The 17178-nt window shown below is 39.2% G+C and overlaps 1 protein-coding gene across 1 annotated transcript in view; it reads left to right on the top strand.

Moving 5' to 3' along the window:
* Window positions 1-17132, top strand: part of LOC109910819 (cytospin-A) — a 301509-nt gene extending 284377 nt beyond the window's left edge. The window contains exon 19 of the mRNA XM_020510070.2: window positions 9817-17132. Coding sequence (XP_020365659.1) covers window positions 9817-9943 — 127 coding nt within the window. The 3' untranslated portion in view covers window positions 9944-17132. The remainder of the gene's footprint in view (window positions 1-9816) is intronic.
* The last annotated feature ends 46 nt before the right edge of the window (window positions 17133-17178 follow it).

Below are 17178 nucleotides of genomic sequence, written 5' to 3'. Positions count from 1 at the left end.
TACAAGCTATTTCTGTCTGACTAGGGAGTCGATGATGATGTCAACTCCAAACTATCACTAAGAAAGTAGAGAAAGTAGAGCATTGAGAATAGATTTGGATTGCTTTGGTGAAGAACAGCAGGCATTGGTCAGTGTATCTCTTTTTGTGCTGTAGAGTTTTACCACTCTAGGAGCACTCCTTTTAAAGTCAACTCACACTGTTCTGTGTGCATGAAGGTAAATTATGTTTTACTAATTTTCTTTAAAATATCATAATTTGCATAAGTCCAATCCAGCAATAAAAATTTGTCTGTCAAACACTCCAGACAGTCAATGATGCATTAGCTTCAAGCTACGTTACATCATATCTTGGCTTGAATTTGAAATAACAATGAGGGAAGGGGTGAACTAAGGTTTACATTAATACAGAAGTCTTGTTTCTGAAGCAATTTGCATCTCCTTGACTACGAAACAGTGTACCAAACTGAAGTCTCCTAATTGAAAAGGTTTTCCACAGCCCCGACATATTGTTATTACTGCATTCAATGATTGTGTATGTTTTATGTATTCCTAAAAAATTACAAGTTAATATTTCTGTCAAGAAAATTAATGGGCATCTGTGAGCTGTTCCAGCCTTTGAAGGTCACTGCCTTTGTAGGCTGTAAACATTGACTTTATATGGTATTTCTTCTGTGAAGCAATGGTCACAGTATGCCTTTGAGTGCTGCACATTATGACTTTAAAAGGAAGGTTGCAGTTATAGTAATGTATTTCCTGCCAAAAATAAATTAGAAGGATTTATCTATTTAAGTACAATGCTACTTTCTTAGGCTCTTGTATCAACTGCCTGTTTTTACAAAAGGGGTGAAAGGGCATGGTTACATCTACCCTGATTGCTCAGTTGTTGGGGTCGAAATTTCTATCAGTCTATTTTAGGCTCAGACTCAGAGCTGTGCAGGCAGTGTATACCTAATTATGCAGGCTGAACAAAGATATAAAATTAGTCAGAGCACCTCCTTATCACAAAATAGGTGAACTACCATTACTAGTAACACTATTTATTTGCAGTCTATCTAATCAGAGGTGGAAGAATCATGGATTTCTAATCCAATTTAAAGTCAACCACAATATCATAAAGTATACTTCGGCTGCAGACAACTGGAAGACAAGTTTTCAACATGGTAGGTCAAGGACAAACTTCAGGAACCCACTGTTTCTTAGATGTAGCATTCACTATAGCATACTTCATTCCACCGTTTATGGTTCCATAACCACAGTCTGAACCTGCAACTATCCTCACTATTATTTTCACTACCTCCTTACATTTCTGTCAGTCTTCAACGTTCAGCCTTTGATGCACTAGCATCAATATTTCATATTAATATGAAGAATAACAGGAAGTTGTTGAGAATTGGGGAGGTATGATACTGGAGGATGTCCTGGGTGTGGCAAGTCCTGAGGCTGAAGGAGGTATCCTGTAGGCATATGTCCATCTTGCACTCTTTCTCTGCTTACCTTCAGCAGCCACTCATCTATCTTGGCTTATAATTGATACTTAAGGATAATCATTGTTCTCTTCAGATTCAGATGAAACAAATGTAGTATCCCCACTGATCTGTTTAATATCTAAAAATGTATCAATCTAGTTCTGGTTTCCACAGCATTCTGTGGTAGTGAATTCCACAGATTGACCACTCTCTGAAAGATGAAATGTTTCCTTATCTCAGTCCTAAATTGCCTACCCTATAGTTTGAGACTGTGACCCCTGGTTCTAGACTCCCCAACCAGGGGAAACCTCAAAACAATAGTTCCCTTTCCAAAGAAAAGATGTATTGGCATTGGAGGCGGTCCAGAGAAGGTTTACTAGGTTGGTCCCTGATATGGAGGGCATGTTTTATGAGGAGAGGTTGAGTAGATTGGGCCTGCACTCATTGGAGTTTAGAAGAATGAGAAGCATCCTTATTGAAACAGGGTTCTTGAATGGATAGATACAGAGAGATTGTTTCCCTTTGTGGGAAAGTCTAGGACCAGAGGGCATAATCTCTGATTGAGGGGCCTTGCATATAAAACAGAGATGAGGAGGAATTTCTTCTCTCAGAAGGTAATGAATCTGTGGAATTTTTTAATATAAGAGGCTGTCGAGGCTGGATCGTTAGGTAGCTTCAAGGCTGAGGTGGACATCTTTTAAGCATTAAGGCTATCAAGGGTTACGGGACAAAACAGGAAAGCAGGTTGAAGATCATCAGATCAGCCATAATCTCACTGAACGACAGAGCAGAGCAGCCTGGATGGACTGACTGGTCTACTTCTGCTGTTACATATTATGATCATTCTGTTAAATAGTTAGTTCATTGAAGATAATTAAAAATAGAATGAACACGTATTTATTCTCTCAACCAACTTCTTAACTCAAATGTTCTTTTCCACCCTTTTGACTTACATCCCCAATATGCAAGTCAGAGACTTACAAAAATAAAAGATTATCCAACTGGTCTGAATACTATTTCAAAGATTTGCATAAGATTGACTTTTCATGAGCCTTCTAGTTATTTCCAGCAAGGAAGTCAAATCTCCAAATATCCAGTTCAACTGAAACATTGCTAGTGTCTTAAATATAATCACCTTGGATCAGAACTCACTGCTTGCACTGCCCCTCAGCTATGGAGTTTTGTACTGAAAACTCTACCTCTGGATCTTCTCAATTTGACCATAACAGAAGTTCAATTTTCTGTTATGGGACCTTTAGTTAACATGAGTTTTAAACCCTTCAGCCAGCATCCAGAATTTCAACTTAATTCTGCTATAAGGAGATATTCCGGGATCAGCACCCACCTAGACTGTCCTTAAAAGAAAAAAGAGCTATAAAACCCTGCTTGAAACAGAACCTACACACAATCTACTCTTCCCCACCCCCTTCCCCAAATTAACTTCTTGTTAACCTTTCTGTCTATTGTTTATCTCTGAGCAATTTGGTAACCTGGCCAGTTACTGAAAGTAAGGTATTTTGCCAGAAATCATCTCCCATTGAAACCATTTCTTAAAAGGCCATCAGCCAAACATAAATATAGTATTTATTTAGGCTTTTTTCTTCAAAAAACACATTGGTCATTGTTAAGCAATCCATACCACTGTTTGTCATGCTGTGTAAGCTCTGTATTATTGGTCACTATAAGGTAGATTTGCTGTCACCATCCTCTTTCCAGGTAAGGATCTACAGGGCCTGCTTGGTCCAGTGTGGTTGAGGAAAGCTACTTGATAGTCTAACAAGATGTATTTTATTACATAATAGCACCAATATACAATTTAAATTAATATCATAGACATGATTATAGAGAAAAAGAGGAAGTCCTTGATGGGAGTCCTTACTACTTCAACATTATCATAGAGGGCCTTAAGACATTCCTCAGTATTATCTCTTTCCAACCCTTTTCACCCTTTTACAACATGTCATCACAATACTGATAAATCTTTTATAGACTTAAACAGCAATATTTTTCAGAGCCTGAATGACTGGGTTTTAGCAAGGAATCTGGGACAACTGCATGAGAAGTCCAGCAAGGCTTTTCTTGATGTCAGGAACAACAAGTTGCATTTTCCAACAGAGTTCTGGATGTTGAATTCATGTTAGGGAGGAATGGGAGGCCCATTCGCAGTGATCATTCCTCCTCATTATCACCCTCATTTACGCCAAATCTAGGCTAATTGATACATCAGTTCCTATTTTACCATGTGTTGGATGGAAACTCAATGAGAATTTACAATATGAAAGTCAGAGTGGATACTTAGCGACTCCGACCATATGCACCCCATGCCCACAGGTTTTAACATCTGACACATGCCAGCCTCTTTGCATCAATCCATTTGCAGTGCACTTCTGCATTTTAATGCTGAACTTTAGAGTGCACCAGCACCTTGCATTTCAGTGCTGCTGTAAGGACACTTTGAATACAAGGCAGTTTACAAATTGGACCAGGCTACGTCTGAGGGCCACTCACTTACTCTCCTTGTTCATTCACTTATGCTTACTTGGATGTTCACAGCATCTCTGCCTTTCCATGCCTTGCCTGTCAGCATAGACACAAAGCCAGGCAGATTATAATGGGTGTGAGCAGTCACCAGTTAAGGGGTGACATGTTGCTAAATGTCATCATGTTATGTCACTGTTACATCTACACTACGTGCCAGCAGCTGATGTAACAGACATGTGCTTCACTTAAATGTCCATATCTTCAAGTTGGAGTTGGTAGCACTCAGTCACATCAAGGGAGACACCTTTCAATCACAGAGTTCTAGCAGTCAGTGAAGGGCAACCTGCAATATAGGTCCGAGGGCTTGGAAAGTCGGTCAGTCACTTTTAGGGGGAACAAGGTCATGACCATTGTAGTCAGTGAGATCCAAATATCAGGCACCCTACCAAACATCTCGGCTCTTTCTGCCCTATTATAGGGGTTAACCAAAATGAAAGTGGATGGCACCACCATTATTCTGCTGCAGGTGACAGAAGAGTTGTGATGTCACCCAACTGAGTGAGTAGGTAGTGCAGAAGTCATGCAGGGTCAATATTGTGGGAGCGTTGGGTGGGTGAGAGCGAGAGAGGGATCATGTTGCATGCACAGTGGGAGTGGTGAAGCATGAGCATTTGAGACAGATGTATTTGTAGCAGAGATGGATTGTGTGAGGTAGCAGAGTGAAGATGGTAACGCTTACCCTGGCAGAGCAGAGAAGGTCATTGTCAAGAGTGGGCATTCCTCCGAATTGCTGAGACCACACTGACCTGGGTACATGCTTCCAGTGCCAGACCTGAGGGTCATGGATGTCCCCACTCTGCACCACACCATCCACCAGGATCTACTGGTCCCTGTCAGCAGAGTAGGGCAACAATTTCCCCTTCTCTACCAGTCCAGTACAAATGTTATGAACCATGTAAGGTGGCTGTGGACTGGCAGTGCTTGTCCAAGTGCCAACATCACAAGGGATGTCCTGGCAGTGGCAAGTTCTTCCTGCTGCAGGGAGTAGTAGAATTTAGATAGCATCAGTGAGAGGGATACTATGGAGGCGTGGTAGATGTTAATGAAGCGAGTTTAGGATGAAAGCACAAAAAACTCTCTAGCTCATGCAAAGAGAAACACTCCATAAGAAGTTACATTATTTTGGTTCAGTGTAAGTTTCCACCTGTAGACATTCACAGCACAGAAGGAGACCATTTGGCTCACGGTGTCCACACCAATCAACAAACACTGCACTGTTCCTCTTTTCTAGCTCTTGGCCATTAGCCCTGAAGGCTATGGCGACATAACTGATATCTAAGTACTGCTTAAAAATTAAGAGAGTTTTTGACTCAGCCACTCGTTTTCAGGCAATGAGTTCCAGACTCCCATCACCATCTGGGTGAAAAAACTTCCCACAACTGTCCTCTTAGTCTTCAACTTCTTGTTTTAAATCTATGCCCCTGGTTAATAACCCCACACTAATTTTTCAATTCTTGTTAAGTCAGATAATGAAGTTTTTTTTAGGATTGTGCTTGTCTCTTTCAGATTATGAAATCTAACTACTGATAAATTACCACATAAGTTTCAAAGAGGTTTATCAAGAGGTGGCTGCCATTAAATAAGTACCACATTGTTCTCACAGGTATCAGTGAAAAAACTGTTGACATTCTGTCTCTGGTATTTGGTGTTTCTGGATTGGTATTTTGTTGATTAATAGTTTTCTTTGACAGAAATCAGGGTGTGATACAAGTAGGACAGACAGGAAGAGCATCTTAGCTTTCAATAATAATTTGTACTTCCTTTTCCCCAAATTTTCTTTCCAGAACTCAAATCAGGGGCTCAGGACTGAGAAATCGGGTGATAGAGGAAAGGCTGAGGGACTTGAGGCTGTTTTCGTTAGAGAGAAGAAGGTTTAGAGGTGACTTAATAGAGACATACAAGATGATCAGAGGATTAGATAGGGTGGACAGTGAGAGCCTTTTTCCTCGGATGGTGATGGCTAGCACGAGGGGACATAGCTTTAAATTGAGGGGTGATAGATATAGGACAGATGTCAGAGGTAGGTTCTGTACTCAGAGAGTAGTAAGGGCGTGGAATGCCCTGCCTGCAACAGTAGTAGACTCGCCAACTTTAAGGGCATTTAAATGGTCATTGGATAAACATATGGATGATAATGGAATAGTGTAGGTTAGATGGGCTTCAGATTGGTTTCACAGGTCGGCGCAACATCGAGGGCCGAAGGGCCTGTACTGCGCTGTAATGTTCTATGTTCTATAACAAAATTGAGAATCTTTTTTGATGGTGGGTGAAAGGAAATCAGTGTATTCTGGATGTCTACTGAAGAATTAAATGTTGGAAATAAAATGCAAGCCCACCTACATTTTCCTTTCAAATGGTTCTGATGTGTAGTTTCAGCATTTTCTACCACTTCTATTAAAATAAACTAATCTCAAGAAAGATCCACAAATTTTATGTTCAATTAGTTTATGATTTATTCCCAAATTATTCAATCGTTTCCTAACATTGTTTTGTAAAACCAGCTGTTGTTCATCCCATTGAAAGGAATAAAAACCCAGAATTTACAGCAAAACTTTGTAAATTTGGACATATGGTTGATTATTTCTTGTAAGTACAGCTTCAGATTCTTATTCTTTATTATTTCATACTCATTGGAAGGTTCCAGTAGGGTTTCCATGATGATTATGTGCAGTGACTCACAAGTAAACATTTTATTTATCTTAGGACAGTTTCATATCAAAGATAACCATTCATTTTGCATCATGTCCTGTCTTGTCCAAACTCTTTGCAATGTTCAAAATCCTTATACATTGTAAAAAGATTGAATAGAAATGAATCAGTATACAAGCCTAAATGTACTATGTGATATCATCAATCCCACATACCAAAGGATCATATCAAATAAAATAATATTCTACAAGAACTTGTCTGAAACTAAGTACAAAATTTTTAAAATATTTAATCCTTGAACTGAGGTGGACCAAAGTCGGCAATGCAGAAAAATGGCTGTGGGTGACATGTAAGATTGCTGGGCTCTCCCCACCTCCAGGCCATTTTCAGAGAAGCCATGTTAAAGTTATAATTGCACTGGTTGTGGATAACCAATTAAGGGGCCTGCCCTCACAGACTGGGATCTTCTAATCAACAGGTGGGCCCACTGAAGTGGCTCAAACGTAACCAGTGAAATGCAGCAGCGTCCTCCATTTTTCTTTCTAACATCATCCTCCTACCAAGGTAGCTATGACCCTTTCTAAAGTCAACAACTTTGAAAAAGCTGAGAGGGCATCTCAATCTTGAGATTCATCTCTGTCCCTTACCTGCATTACCAGGCAGCTGCAGGGCTTCTTTTTGTCCTGTAACTTCTGGTACCTGCCTCCCAACCTTGAACTATGAGCACACTCTCTGTTCATTAGTTATCTATTGTTTAAAAATTTGCAACATGTGTTTCACACTGATGCTGTACAGGATCAGGACCCTGAAATTATCCCAACCTAGAGGTTCTAATCCTCCATTTGGATTTAGAAGGTGGTTTTATAGCTGGATGCCCTTCCTGCCATTAACCCTCCCCATTTATGTGGCACCACGACTCTGACCGATACATGATGACTTGCCTGTTCCAGTGGCTGCATCACTAACCGAGAAAAGGTTGAAGTGGTATAATCATTGTTTATGGTGAGAGAGAGGAAATGTGGTGAAGTGAGTAATAGAGTTGAGACTGTCAGGAGACAGGAGGAGACGAAGACTGAGACCATTGGATGATTGTAGCAAGCGACATGAATGTGGCAGGATTAGAACATGAATTACTGACTGTTGGGAAATGGAGAAGGGTAATTGACTAGTATTGTGGCACCCTAAGTAAAATGGGAAAACCCAAAAGGAGAAAAGGTCCCTGTCAAAAGATGAAAATCTGACCTAGTCACAAAACACGGGATCAAACCTGTAGCATCTGATCTGTTTGAAATTTGGATGCTTCCAATTTTAAATGTGTTTCAGGAATTCAGTAAATGGTATAATAGCTCCCCTCAATGTCATTGTTTGCACTGAATTATAATGGGAGCATTGAAGCTAATCGTCTGAATTGAATTGGATTGAATTGAATTAGCTTTATTGTCACATGCACTCGAATGAGTGCAGTGAAAACTTCACAATGTCACCACTTAAGGTGCCATTTGCGTACAAGATGCCTAGGTACAGATACTTAATAGATAATAGATAATATAAAATAGAAAAAAATAAATAAAAGTCCAGCATAAGAAATAATGTATTTTTTTAAAGTACTGAATTTACAGTCCTTCCACCCCAATCCGTGCTGGCACCTAGCATCCAGACCACACCAGACCAAGTTTCCAGACCACGCCAGTCTTCAAATCTCAAGGCCTTACCTCCAGTCTGCAAAGAGCCTCCACTCCCCGCAACGGCCTCCAAACCAGGACTCACCTCCTAAAGTCATGGCTGCTTTACGTTATTCAAAGCAGTGCTTATATTAATACCATTTAATTTGTCTGCTTTTATTTGGCACCCGACTTGTAGACCAGCCAGGATCAGAAATCCAAGCTAAAATGCTACAAACTATTTAAGTAAAAAGCATTGAATTCTGCAAGAAAAGTGCCTTTTTTTTTCCTTTTTTTTTCCTTTTTAGTCATAGTAGTACAGGAGTGAAATAGCCACAGATTTCATTGGAATACCAAATTTCCTCATAGGGTACTGAAAACTATTGGCCCAGTTAATCAGGAAACCCAAATGCACTAAAAGTGGCTCTTTGAACAGAAATATCCGTTGATCTGACATTTCTTGACTTAAATTGAATTTGTTTTCAGGAAATGTAGATAAATTCACCTCGAGGTTTCGTATCTGGAATTTCTCTTCCTTTCATGGTACTAATAAAATGGTACCTATTAATTATTCTGAATGTTGAATTTCAAATTCAATTCTGTTGCCAATATTCTGTCATTTACTCACTTAAAGTTTATTAAATATTTCATATAAAATATTAGTTGGCTAACACACTGTTGGCAGTAGCTGTCCCTTTGTCCATTTAAACCATAATATTACCTCCTTTGGTTCAGCTTCCGGTTTTGTCTGATTTACATCTCTGTGAAGTGCTTTGTGACATTCCTCTGCTTTAAAGATGCTTTGTAAATATATATTTTATTATTCTCTGTTTGGGTGTAGAGTTCCAAATATCTAGATTTTCTTCCTAACTGAAATATTATTCATAGTATTAACTCAATGATGGATTTTAAAATGTATTTTGTCTAGTTCCACTGATTGTCACCAGCTGGTGAGTTCAGTTAAGAGGAGCTCCTGTTTAATGGCTGTGTCTATATCGTTTCTTCCTTTTCTATTATTAGGGAAGAATAACAGAACGAGTGAGGATTCTTTAGCGTATTCCACAGAACTGTATAAATGCTCCTCATCCAGTAATCTGACATTCTAACGTTACTAAAGGCTGATGCCATGGTAGCTCAGAGTTTGGCACTGCTGCCTCACAGCACCAGGCACCTGGGTTCAATTCCAGTCTCAGGTGACTGTCTGCCCAGGTTTGTGTGGGTTTCCTCCGACAATCCAAAGGTGTGCAGGCTAGGTGTATTAACCATGGGAATTGCAGGGTTACAGGGAAAGGGTAGGGGGATGGGACTTATGGGTTGTCCTTCGGAGGGTTGGCCTGCTTCCACACTATAGGGATTCTATGCTCATTTTTCCATGACAGTCTTCAACAATAGATATGTATGGCAGAGTAATTTTTCTTTAAACATCTACTTTCACAGTATTTTACAATTTGAAGCATTATTTTGGCATAATTTGCTTTATCTATACTTTCCCATTGCAGACAGATAGCTTCCTGTGATCCCCTGATTGAGGTAGAGGATATGATGATAATGGGCAAAAGACCGGATCCAAAGTGCATCTTCACATACGTGCAGTCCCTGTATAATCACTTGCGAAGGTACGAGTAACCAGACCTGGAATATGGAAGCCAGAATATCTTGACTTTCTGTTTAAACAGAACATCAATCCACAGCATGCTTGTGTTTTGAGATAGTTGTTTGAAGACATGTATATACACGGATCACTGTGTGCTGTGTTTGCACTCTGGGATTTTATTTCTCTTTATGCATTAAGACAGGATGGAAATGCCAGGGTAATGAACTGTCTACTTTGTGTATATTATAAAATCATTGTACATGACCCCCTTCTAACTCCAAATCAAGAAAAAATAATTATAAATATACTGAGAAAGAACCTTTCATACAGTACAATTGTCTGCATATGTATTTGCAAAGAAATAGATATATTACAGCACTGAATTAAGGTCTTTAGATCAATTTTAAAATTGATTTTATTTGATTCTAATTGTTTGAAATTATGCCACCCACCAGTATTTCTCTTTCTCTCTTCCCCTGCCTCTGTCTCTCAAAACAGTAAAGGAAGGCAGCTTCAGGATATCTGGCACACAACCTGGGAGACCTGTTATCTTTGTCTCACAGTGTGTGGTGTTGCTGTTATACTGTGACATTTCTAGCTAATAATTCTGTATAGTGTTCACTTTTGCAAACGTACTTCTATATTGTACCAAGTGTGCCATTGGTGAGACCAAAGGAAATATGTACATCATGCAGTCATAATAAAAACAAATTATTGCTTTCAGCAATCAAAATAATGAATACATTTAATAGATATTCTAATAATGAGGAGCTTCCTATACATCCAAGCAAAGTATAACCAGTATATACTCAGCTATGGAGTTCATTTGTCTGAAGAGCCAACCCCATTTTTCCACTATTGAGAATCAAATTCTTAAGTTATTACCCTCAAACAAACCGTGCTACATTGGAATATCAATGAATAATTCAATCCTCATTATGTCCTTGGCTGATTAAAGCTGGAGTTATAGTTTAGGAGTGCTACGGTTGGTTTTAGTGTTAAGGAAGAAGAAAGTGAAGTGTATTACCAGTTTTAAGTGTGGGAATGGAATGCTTGTGCTTTGCTGTGTTGCTAGGTTACCTTGCGTGTGCATTGGTATGTTATTACATCAAGAAAGTTTACTTGGGGAGATATAGGAATGCTGCCAGTGCCCACGTAATCATATCGCAAGAAGTATCTACATTTTACAGTGGAGAGGAATAGAGGGAAGATTTTCTTCCTAAATAAATACATACTTAAACATATTAGTTCCAAACCTAGGAAATATAAGTTTTCATCATACACTGATGGTGAACAACATTGACTTGTCCGTGTGATACGGTAGAGCATGCTGAAAGCTAAGCATTTCTTTCTCTACCGCAACCCTTAAAAGCAGAGTACTAAAGTGTTCTCAATGTGAAAAATAGAGGGGTAAAATGATCACAATGGTTGTAATCACTGTGATTCAGATACTGTTGTGTTTAGCATGGGATAATAAGAAATAGAGGAGAAAAGCCTTTTTTAGGTTCTAAATAAAGTATAACAGGTCATCAAGTGGGAGAATTCTATAGAACATGCGTACAGTTAAAAGTTGGGTCATCGCCTGTCCCCGTACCAAGCTTTCCAACTTCAACAATGTTAACATTCTGAGCCAACTGCTTCACAGGGCGAGCCTTTTGATATGCCATTAGAACTTTGGCCGAAATACCAGAAGAATATTTAGCAGCCACTTACTTGGGGATTTCTGCTGATCTTCTGCCATATTTTACAGAAGAACTGGTCAGACCATAGGAACAACTGATAATGGCTTAACCTGAGGATCACCATGCCTGAGATGAGAGGAGAGGTTGAGAAGGAGAATCCTAATGAAACCAAAAACATTTCACTGAAGTTTCACCTCCAACCACATTTTTCACTGTCTTTCTGACTCTTCCTGAATTCTATGCTTTATCTTCCTCGACATATTATTATCCTACTGATTTGGTGGAGGCAAATTCCCACTTAGCAACTTGGTGACAGACACCATTACTAGAATAGTGATGATTAGGAGCAGGCAGCAGGAAACCTTAACTACATCCAATGCAAATTGAAAAATGCAATGGTTTATAACTCATTTCTCAAAGTGTAATACATTTCAAAGGTTAGTGCTTGAAGAGGAGACTCGTTTGCTTTGGGACAAACAAATTTGCTTATTTTGGTAATTTTGGAGTCCTGCACTCTGCTACAGCTGCCTCCACTATGCACAAGGCATGCCCCAAAGTGCTTTTTTATTTTAGATGGTGTAAAAGTGGACTGGCCACTTTCCTCCACTTTTCATTGTTGATTGTATTAAGGCACCAGATAGCTGATGTCTTATCCAACACTGTGTTATGGAAACAACTCAGGGATGGAGAGGAAATCGGAATGCTGGCCACGTGTTTTATTTGTGTGTTCTATCTGCCAAAAACACATCTGGTCAAGAACCATTGGTACCTGAAAAGAGATCTGACAATGCCGCACTCAAAACATTAAGAAGAACAGAAAATGCAGAAAGTAGTCAGCAAGTCTGGCAACATCTATTGGAAGAGAAACAAAGTTGATGGCCAGGATTTGGTGTTCTGTGTTCTGCATGTGGAGTGGGCCACTTCAGGGTTCATTAACTCCCTGGTCTCACCAATAAGAAAGCTCACAAGATCAAGCACCGGTTACATTCTTAAAGTGCTGACTGGTGAACTTCTCATCCGATCAGGAGCCTTGCCACCATGCCTGAGACTACCAGTGAATCAGAGCCTGGTAGCTTTGAAGATTGTTGATGGAGACCCAGGCTGTGAAGCCATGAGGGTCTGAAACAGAGTAGGTGAGAGAATTTTCTGAGGGATCACTAAGTGGGGGTTGCAAATGGAGGGGTGTCAGGGAGTTAAGAACAGGGAGTGGCTTTCAGTGGTCACCCTCCTGCCCTATCCGTATCCTCAATTGCTAATGATTCTGGTGGATTGAGGTCTTCAATCTACCCCACCCCACCCCACCCCACCCCACCCAAACTCAGCAGATAGATCATCCTGGTTGCCTAGTCAGGAACCAGCCAGTTTCCTTGCATGCTAAGAAAACAGTTAATCAGATCAATGGTTCAGTTGAAGCCCTAAAGAAGCCCTTAATTAACCACTTAAGGGCCTTAATTAGTGGCAGCGTGAGAAGGTTGCACATGGACCTTCACACCCAGAATTTAATTGCTGACGTTGTGAGAAGAAAATCAGTATCTCTCTGGGGCCAATTCGCTCAATTATTTACCCTTCTCACCAACTGAAGGGAAGGGAAAATCAGACGAGTGTTTAGTTCAATGATCTTTAATCAGAGCTCAAACATTATCTCTGAATCTGTATGAAACATATATTGAACTTTTCTACAGAGACAGATTGAGAAGATCAGTGATGTCCACTTTAGTCATAATAATTGACATTATAAATTGATATTCATGAAGATGCAACAAACATTTTGTTATTACCCAGCTTGTTAAACAATTCTTCTTCTTAATCATGAGTAAATTCCCTTTAGTTTGCTGATGCTGCCACAAAAGAAGGGGTAGGTACATAATGTTTTATACTCAAAGTAACTTTTCAATTACATTAACAAGAGAAAATTATACTTTATGGTATGCTCATTTTTTCTTCACTTTCAACTAACCAGAGAACAACCATCACATCAAAACGAAGTAAATATACTTGTTTATATCACGTATCCAGATAAGATTTTTGCTGCACTGTTAATGCAAGCACAAACTGCACAGGTTTTTAATTTCAAATGACTTGAAAACTGCTCAGTGTGTCACACTCTGCCAAGAATATTGTATGAATGTGTTATTAAATAATCTATGCAGGAGAAATTGACTACACCCTTTTTTACTGTATTAGTACAGTGCTTAATGCCACATTTAATTTTAAAAAGTGCACTGTTTCTATATGTAACCTGTACGAAGAAAACTGCCTCATGTGCTTCTGTGTATCTGTACATTTTTCCAGTTTTTCCTTATTAAAGTTAGCATTGAACTTGCCGCAATTTTTAAAATTAATTTAAATATTTAATTTTGGAAATGTGGATGTTCTATCCTCCTTGTTCTTGAAGTGTTGAAAAGTTTAGAAATCAGTTGTTATTAATAGTCTTCAGCTTTGGGAGGATCAGCTGTTAGCCTTTGACCAACCTTGTCTCCTCAGACATCTCCTGACCATCCTACACTAATGGGTGAAACTTAATGTAGGTGATCGAGGTCCAACCCACCAGTTGGAAAACAGGCAAGTGAAGGTGGGAGGCAATTGCACAGGAAAGGGAATGGGAATCAGCAGAAAGGACAGGAGGGAAATTCCCAGTGTCCTGTTTTTCTAAAACCTCATCCTACCAATTCACAATGCTTGATTCATGGCACTGACCCTCCCCTCCTACAGAAGCCCACAAGCAACTCTGATAGGGTTTGCTTACCTAGTCTTCTGCACAGCTTTCTCACTTGGTGAGACTCCCACCTGGTGTTGGGTGAATAGCAGCAGTAATAGGATGAGGTCCTGAAGGTGACAGAGTTCTCACTTTCTGCTCTTCTCTCCATGCCCCACCCCTCCATTTTAACATGCCAACAAGATACTGCATCACTGCTTCTCACTTTCAGGTTTGTGCTATGTAAAATAAGATCCATATTAATGTATGAGACCGGCCCGTAGGATTCAGTCCATAGAAGATTGCCTGTAAAACCATAGGCATATACAACATGTAGGTCCACATGTAAAAGTGACCCAATAAGGACTTAATTTGGAGTGATAGCATTAATAGACAGTGAGTGACACAAATGGGGCTGCAGTTTCCTGCTCCCACATGCGAGCTTTCAAGATAGGGGAAGTTCAGAATTATATGGGGAGTTGAGTGAGGATGACTCCTAGATTCATTCCGCTGAGACAAGGAGCCAATTACATTTGTTCAGGCCCCATTAGGAGTAATTTTACAACTTTGCTGGCATTTTGTCACTACCAGAGCAGTTCCTTACCATGATGTGAGCCTGTCTGTGATAGTATGATGGTTCATTGATGCTGGAGCCCTCTGAAGGTCACAATTCTATTCATACCCAAATAAGCAGAGAGTTTTGCTCTCATCCCTGTGAAGTTGCCATGCTAGATTGTGTTTATGTCCGCTCTACTGTGCAGTCTGTGAAAGATGCTTCCGTGTTGAGGCACCTTTACAGTCCCTGACCTACCTTAGTAATATACTGAGGCTCCAAAGTTGCTGACCCTTTGGGACTGCACCATCAAGAGCCCACCAGATGGAGGCATACAACTCGGAGGCCTCAAGGAATGTTGCATTGCCAGCTTTGCCATTAACAAATTTTATCTTGACGAAATCTTAACCCTCTGTGCATTTTCTGCTTGCATTTCTGACTTATAGTACTTAAGTTTTATTTTCTTTCTGATTTTAGAAAATTATTTTTAGCTGCCATATTGAATTTTTCACCGCAAGTAAAAAGTCAGCTCCAAATCTTTTTTTGAAAATGCCTCATTTTATTTTTCTGTCATCACATTGCGTGATATAAGCAGATGCTCATACCTATTCAATTGTAACTACTTGCATTTAATATCTAGACCATGACACCTACATTCTACTGATACTGATGAACAGGAGGTTGAAATGGAGATTGGAAATAAATAAGAATTTAGAAATTTAGGATACAGATTTTTAAAAACTGTGCTGCCGTCGGTGTCAGATGAGTTTTGACTGATCATTCAACTACATCTGTGCCACTGTTAATACTACTGATGCAATTTAAAGGTACTCCTTTTGAAACAATGGATTTTAGCCCCTCAGTAAATGGAGGATAATTATTGTTGTAAGAGGGAAGACATTCTGTTGAAGGTTACTTATGTATCTAAAGTGTATGAAGGAGAAAGAGTTCTAGGCCCTGACTTTCTGGAAGCAGCATGTAAATTTGTGGCACAGAGGAGCATTTTCACAAACAGGCTGCAAATTGAGAGAGGCACAATATCTGCTCCATTACATGGTTCATTTTAAAGCTTGTACCAGTATTTCTTTGTTGGTTTGTAAAACATACGTAAAGCTTCAAATTGAAATGTACAAGAAATGTATACATTGCCACATTACTAGCAGTACACACTGATACACAAAATTCTGGTGCAAGCACAAGGGGCTGGATGGCCTCCAATCTGTGATTCTTGAATCATGGATCCATTCTATTTTGTAATAAAATGAATCTTGTTACTGGCTTGTATTTGCATGAAAGCTATTTTAATATTGACAGAAATTGTTTGCTGCTAAAATGTCTAATTTACAGCAGGTATTTACAACAGCCATCCATTCACCTCAAGCAAAATTTAGTCTATTCCTGTAGCTTTTAAGATGTTCATAGTACCTCATTATCTCTGGCTGACCCAACATGCAATGCAAGCTGAATGAATTAAAGAGTAATATAAAAACAGCAAAGCTTTACTTAATGCTGAGTAATCAGAATTTTCCTTTAGAACTTCATTGATTGTGTGTTTGACCATCCATGACAAGGTACCTGTGGGAAGATCATTTCAATCTTTTGTTTTCTTTAAACACTACATGCTCAACAAGGTAGGAGTGTTAGAGTTGAAGATTGGATATATTCCAATATTTGCAACTGGTTCAAACATTACCACATAGAGTATTACATGGGTTAGGTACAAATGCATTGCCCACTGCATTCTCCCATATTGAATCAGTGCTTCTGAGCCTGACAATCACATTTAGATGAAGATTTGATACTTTTGGTAGTTGATCATTAGCCATAAAACCCAGACTTTCACTACTTCAGAAAAACTGGTTTATTAAGTGACCTTGCTAAACTGAATTTAAAGCTCCACCTGTGCCCTGTAGAGCACAAATAAACATGGTGACACAACACACATTGCCTTATGTGAAATTTGAAGTCTGTTCTCTGTAATTTGTGAAGCAGGTTCACTTAACTCTCTCTTCCTTTTACATTTTTCCTCAAATTAAAAGTAAGTTACATATTTTGTGTTTTATTTCAAAGAGCTCACAGCATGACAGTATTTTTGCTTGCACTACATTGAGGTACGCATCAGACAGGCCTGACTTTACCTTCAATGTCATGTATTATGTATTTTTCAGGCCATTACACCATTGTAATACAGTCCATAGATGTATGTACACATTTTGTAACTTGCCTGTTTTACACAGTATATGCAGATATACAGAAATGCACTAAAATAAAATTTGTATTTACAAACAAAATCGTCTTGTTTCTGTTGATCTCCCATTTCAAGTTGTTTTATTTGCC

This window comes from Rhincodon typus, chromosome 24 (genome assembly GCF_021869965.1).
Source record: "Rhincodon typus isolate 14 chromosome 24, sRhiTyp1.1, whole genome shotgun sequence".
In the NCBI taxonomy this organism is placed as follows: Eukaryota; Metazoa; Chordata; class Chondrichthyes; order Orectolobiformes; family Rhincodontidae; genus Rhincodon; species Rhincodon typus.
The sequence above is the reverse complement of the archived record's forward strand: the minus strand, read 5'-3'. Positions and strand labels throughout refer to the sequence as shown.